Source organism: Brachyhypopomus gauderio, chromosome 11, assembly GCF_052324685.1.
Source record: "Brachyhypopomus gauderio isolate BG-103 chromosome 11, BGAUD_0.2, whole genome shotgun sequence".
Classification (NCBI taxonomy): domain Eukaryota; kingdom Metazoa; phylum Chordata; class Actinopteri; order Gymnotiformes; family Hypopomidae; genus Brachyhypopomus; species Brachyhypopomus gauderio.
In genome coordinates this window covers 6,509,261-6,515,374 of record NC_135221.1, presented here as the reverse complement: position 1 = coordinate 6,515,374, position 6,114 = coordinate 6,509,261, and the positions used below count along the sequence as shown (strand labels likewise).

At 47.4% G+C, this 6,114-nt stretch overlaps 2 protein-coding genes across 3 annotated transcripts in view; one reads left to right on the top strand and one right to left on the bottom strand.

Annotated features, from left to right (window-relative positions):
* nrg2b (neuregulin 2b) overlaps positions 1-3,202 on the bottom strand; it is a 36,731-nt gene extending 33,529 nt beyond the window's left edge. For both annotated transcript variants that reach the window (XM_077021337.1, XM_077021338.1), the window contains exon 1: positions 1,665-3,202. In XM_077021337.1, coding sequence (XP_076877452.1) covers positions 1,665-2,076 — 412 coding nt within the window. In that variant the 5' untranslated portion in view covers positions 2,077-3,202. The remainder of the gene's footprint in view (positions 1-1,664) is intronic.
* A 1,283-nt stretch (positions 3,203-4,485) lies between these two features.
* On the top strand, positions 4,486-5,729 carry purab (purine-rich element binding protein Ab). Its single transcript, XM_077021340.1, has one exon. It carries the CDS (start codon positions 4,670-4,672, stop codon positions 5,516-5,518), a length of 849 nt encoding a protein of 282 aa, XP_076877455.1. The 5' UTR covers positions 4,486-4,669; the 3' UTR covers positions 5,519-5,729.
* The last annotated feature ends 385 nt before the right edge of the window (positions 5,730-6,114 follow it).

The window sequence follows — 6,114 nt, the reverse complement described above, 5'->3', positions numbered from 1 at the left end:
GGTCAGAATTGCCAAGCTTCAAACAGAAATCACGAGTCAGTGTTTAAGTCAGCGACAAGAAAAGAAAGAATGGCAATACTCTTAAACTCTGTTCTCTGTTCAGCAAACTGCATAATTCATACAAGCCCCAGATCTCACAAACTCACCCAGCCTCTCTCTCTCTCTCTCTCTCTCTCTAACTCTCTCTCACCCCCTCCCTCTTTACCTCTACGCAGTGCTTTTGATGTTATATACCTAAATATATGACAAATGAAATTCACTATAAAACCATATACATTTTGGGCTAAAACACCTCACCCACTTCAACAGCATTCACACATAGAAAGACTGTTTGTAATCTGTTCGTGTCCATAGGTTTCCCTGCTGTTTGATCAGTTCTGCTCTCTTTCTGCTTTCTTCTATCACTGGTCTTAAAGCAGCTCACACTGGTCAGCTGGCTAACAAGATAAATCAGTTCTCTAAAACCACAGTGGCTCAAAGACCAATATAATGGAAAAAAGCATCTCTATCAACACAATCTCCAACAGTTAAGATGATGTTAGTCCAGTAGGTCTGTAGTATAATAGTATGATGTTAGTATGATTAACTCAACAGGATCCATGCCTCCATTTCAGCACCAAGAACCTGCATGCTCACATCTCTTGCCTGGTTTAAAACCTAAAAGAACCCTTCACTGAAGTGGAAGTTTAGGATGACTAGGGAAAAACAGGAATAAAAGTTCAAATATACAGCATAACATCACGGTAAGTAATGGCTTCTTTGAGTTGTAATGGGACCCACAGTCACTTTAAATCAGCAATGCTTCTAGAACTCTAGACCGCTCGGTGCTTGTGCAAAGTTGTGGCTGAATTAGTGCATGTCTCTAATTCATAATTTGGCTCTGGTTTAGTCTCCTCCGAATTTGTTCTGGAGAGCTAAAAAGCAGCAGAGAAAATGCAAAAAGCCACTCCAACAGTTTCATGTAGCTTCTATCTGCAGTTCAACAGATTTATTTTAAGTCGATCTTTTAAAGCTGCAATCACCTGGACATACTGCTAAATCTCCACCAAGAGGTTTTGTACTACATGTCCAAAAAGAGCCTAAATGTTGATGCATTTGGTGCATTTTGTGAAGTACAGAACCAAAGGTTATGATCAAATTAAATGGAAGCCACATGTCAAATATTTCACTTCACATACAGGCCTGCAGTGCCCGTTAAAGGTTTAGATGACAGCATGATTAAACACTATATCATACTGCATCATTTCAAATCACATTTTAAATGAATTAACTAGTGGGATAAAATGATCTAGTTATGTACACTTGCAGCCTTACCAACCTATCAAAACTCGTGACCCGGGAGCTCCAGATAACTGGTAATGTAATGCAGGGCTACCTTATGTGCTCTGTGTGTGTGTGTGTGTGTGTGTGTGTGTGTGTGTGTGTGTGTGTGTGTGTGTGTGTGTGTGTGTATTTCTGTTTTAACGGATAATTGAAACAATAACACTGAGACGGTAGTTTTGACGGTAGTTTTCTTTTCATTCACCTCTCAAGTAAAACGTATCAGTGAAAGCATGTCAGCAGAAATCTACCACAAATCACGATCACACACACACGAATGCACCTTGTATCGCCACAGCAATAGCGCGCGCTCCAACACACCGAGCAATAAAGAATAAACTTACCGCAGTCTTCACACAATATACTCTCCACGTCTTTTTTCAAATTCTTCTCAATGGTTTCCAAAGGAGCGAACGACGCTTTGAATACCAAGGGCTCCTCTGTTGGGTCCATGAAAAATAAATATCTGTGGTCCTTTTCCACCGCAACACACGGAGCCTCGGAACCGAATTCCCCGACGGTGACGAGCTGCTCGCGCTCCAGCCCGCCGCTGTTCGACGGCCACACGTCCAGAACTTTGACATTCACACTGTACGCCTCCGCGGAGACGTTCTCGGGCAGGGAGCGCACCTCGCCTTCGATCACCACGGCCGATCGGTAAGCCTGTTCCTGCAGGGAATCCAAACTCGGGGCGTAGCAGGCGAAGGAGACCCCGATGACCAGCATGGAGAAATGCACCGGATCAAGCCTCCTCATGCCGTCTACTGTGGCTTAGGGGCGGCGGGCGGCGGGTGTGCAGCGCTCTCGGGGCTGGCGCGGGTTGGGTTACTGTGATGGGGGGCTGTGAACGGGCTCCAGTAGCAGGGCAGAGCGGCAGACCTTGCGCAAGTGTCCATGCCATCTGTGTGCGTCGCTTTCCCCATGCAGTTCGTGATGGGGAAACACCGACCACTTAGGAACCGGAAACGGACCCAGTCAGCGGCGCTGGGCTGAACAATCTCGTTGCTGCATTCTCCTTCAACACGATCCCCAAACGCCGAAGTGCATTCATAAATTACGCTTCCTGCGAGATCACGGATTCTGCAAAACGCGAAAGAAAATTCTGCCGCTAGTCGGTCTGTGTCCAACGAATGTCATCGCCCCGGTGGGCATTACTGCCTTATTGGGAAAAAAACGTGGGCTTTGTAGAAACGAATTCGATTCTGCACGCTCAAAAAAACCGGATGCGTTAAAAACGGCCTTTCTACAGATCAGATTTTATGGTCTGCCGGTAGATTTTACGCTCGGGTTGCTTCTCAAAGCGCGACGGTACACAACACGCGCAGAAGCGGTTCGGTTTCCTCCGCTTGCAGCCCGAGCCCCTGCGCACACCAGCGGAACCGTCCTGGGCTGGGCCGTCTGCTGGAGCTCCTTGCGCAAATCGACTAATGATGGGAACAACGGCGCGACCGTCGACCCACATGCGACGACTGTGGGTCAGCGAGTCATTCCTCGAATCCCAGACAACGTCAGCTTATAACACGAGCTATAACACGACATCACACGACACGCGCGCACGGTTCGTCTACATCAGCGCGTCCGCGCGCACCGACGAAGACAGAAACGGGCTGCGGCCACCGCACACCGCAGCCTCGGGAGCGATGACTAACGCTGCGAAAGTAGCTCCAATTGGCACCAATGCCCAGGCGATCAGAAATCAGTTTAACGTTATCGGTTTTTATTAAGTTAGCTGTCGCATTCAGGTCACATTCACCATTTTGCCCCAAAAAGCGACGAGCCAGGCGTCAGAGCGACAGAAGAGCAAACAAGCGACCATCCTATCAGCCATATTTACCACGGCAACAGGTCCTGCGGGCATTTGGCTGGGAGAGGGCACTGTCTATAATAAAGGGAGGAGACCAGTCATTGCAGCGTTATGACAAAAACAGCTTACTGAAAAAGAAATGTTACAATAGCACTTGATTGGGGGGACTTGCAAAGGACATATAAACAACTACAATGAGAATTTAAAGTGACAGATAGTGTTGCATCATTTGGTTGTATCAATAAATGCGACGCGAGACCGAGGATGTGTTGCTGGGCGACGGTCATACACTGCTATCAGGCGACATCTGCAGGCAGAAGAAGGCGTGTACGTAGCGCAGTTTTGTGAAGAAACACTTTCTGGAATCTGACTACATGAATCCAAATGCATCGATATAATAAGATGATTAACTTTCACGTCTGTACTTACATGAGCATTTAGATAAAGATAAAGTGTGAAATTAACTGTCTTTGTTTTGCATAAACTGGCATCACAGTGATATCTTATTCTTAAATTTGGCATAACCACTGATTTGTTCTAATGTTTATATTTTGTGTCTTTTGGAAATACTTAAATATGACCTGTATTAGCCAGTAATTTATGCATTCATTACTTGCCTGTCAAAACCACGATTCCATCACTGGGGGCCCATATCTGTCGCTGTCCGTGGTCCTGAAAAGCGATATGCATATATAGAGTATGTGTTTGTGTATATATATATGCTTCTATATTCTTTATGACTCAATGCATTAATTGTTGACACCCATGTAGCCACACGCCATTAAACCCATAAACCTACTGGACTGCGCCAGGGATTTCAGCCAACAATGACAGAAAATAACCATCAGGGTCGAACTGGATTCTGAAATTGCAACCTTACCCGAGGTCAGTTCAGAATATTCTTTATGTATGGGCGTAACCCCGTAAAGAGGATTTTATATTTATATTTTTTACAACTTTAGAAAGCCTGTGGGATATGGTAACGTACTATGTGTGAAAGAATGCAGCAACTGTATTTTATCAAGAGCAATTACTTGTCCATCTCCCGTATGCATTTTCTGTTTAATTCAATTCAATTCAATTAAACTTTATTGTCATTACAATGCAGAGTTTTACAGTATAACATAACGCTCACGGGCTACAACTCCAGTGCAGACAACGATAGACAGCAGTGCAAAGACAATCGGGAGGGGAGGGTTAACAAAAAATACCAAACGTGAAGACAAGACATTATATACATACATCACTTCTGTAAGTAGCCATAACAATTTTTTATACATTCACACATGCGCATGAACGCACACACGGGACACACCACTGTCGCTTTGCACAGTGGTGCGCATTTTTAGCGCTAGACTGACGTTACCCAACAACATCCACACCCTCAAACATCTCTTTCGGACTACAGTGGGCCTCGGCAATACGGTACCTTACGTTTTAGCGCGTCGTCTACAGATATCGCGAGAGTTGAGCAGCGTCTGACTGGCTGTCGGGGTAACGGCAAGCCGAGGGAGACGGAGAGAAGGTAAGCGGGGAGGCTGCATCATGGCGGACAGAGACAGTGGTAGTGAGCACGGAGGGTTCGCCACAGGCCCCGGCGGCGGCCAAATGCACGCGGGCGCGATGGGCGTCGCCTCGCGGCTCCAGCACGACACGGAGGAGCTCGCGTCCAAGCGCGTGGACATACAGAACAAGCGCTTCTATCTGGACGTGAAGCAGAACGCCAAAGGCCGCTTTCTGAAGATAGCCGAGGTCGGGGCCGGGGGGAATAAGAGTCGCCTGACTCTGTCCATGTCGGTAGCCGTGGAGTTCCGAGACTACTTGGGCGACTTCATCGAGCACTACGCGCAGCTGGGCCCGAGCAACCCGGACGTGATCCAGGACGAGCCCCGGAGGGCGCTGAAAAGTGAGTTTCTGGTTCGGGAGAATCGGAAGTACTATATGGATCTGAAGGAGAACCAAAGGGGGCGGTTTCTGAGGATCCGGCAGACCGTGAATCGGGGCCCCGGATTGGGAACGGCGCAAGGCCAGACCATCGCACTTCCAGCTCAGGGACTCATCGAGTTCCGAGACGCGCTGGCGAAGCTGATCGACGACTACGGGGTGGACGAGGACCCGGCGGAGCTGCCCGAGGGAACCTCTCTGACCGTGGACAACAAGCGCTTCTTCTTCGACGTGGGCTCCAACAAGTACGGGGTTTTCATGCGGGTGAGCGAGGTGAAACCCACGTACCGCAACTCCATCACGGTGCCCTGCAAAGTGTGGCCCAAATTCGGCGCCACCTTCTGTAAATACGCGGACGAGATGAAGAAGATCCAAGAGAGGAGCAGAGAGAGGAGGGCGCGCGAGCTCTTACCGGAGGGCCTGCACGGGGACGACGGGGACGAGGGTTAACGGACGGGACGCTTATCCTCAAGATCAGACATGTTTAAACAAAAAAATGACGAAATAACGAATGACCGTATAATCAAACGTTACTGTAAAAGAAAGGCGTGAGTTAGAATCGCAAGGGATCGTCCTACACTCAATCCTCACAAACTTACAGCCGCATCTCTTCACCCATCGCCGGATATTACCCACTTACCATATAACAGTAAGCCGCTGCTATACATGAACTGTGTCCAAGATGGTCAAAATGTCATAGATCAGAGTGTGTCTTTCCCTATTTCCCATGCGTTCTGTACACGTCCAAGCTATTACAATACTATTCCAAAGTGCAAATTGAGGAAAGAAAAATGCTAAAGTGGACATCTATTTGGAAAAAAGGAGTGCTAATATTTGACTTCCAGCACAAAGCTACTGTATTTGAACGAAAATGATAATTTAAGTATACGAAATCTATATTTGATGGTACGTTTAGCAGAAAGTGCAGTTTGTATTGACATGCACTCCACCAGAACACTGCGCACAGCTGATCTGATGAACGGACGTCAACCCTCAGCCTGACCGATTTAAGGCACGTGAGGAAATTAAACGTGTAATCTTGCTCG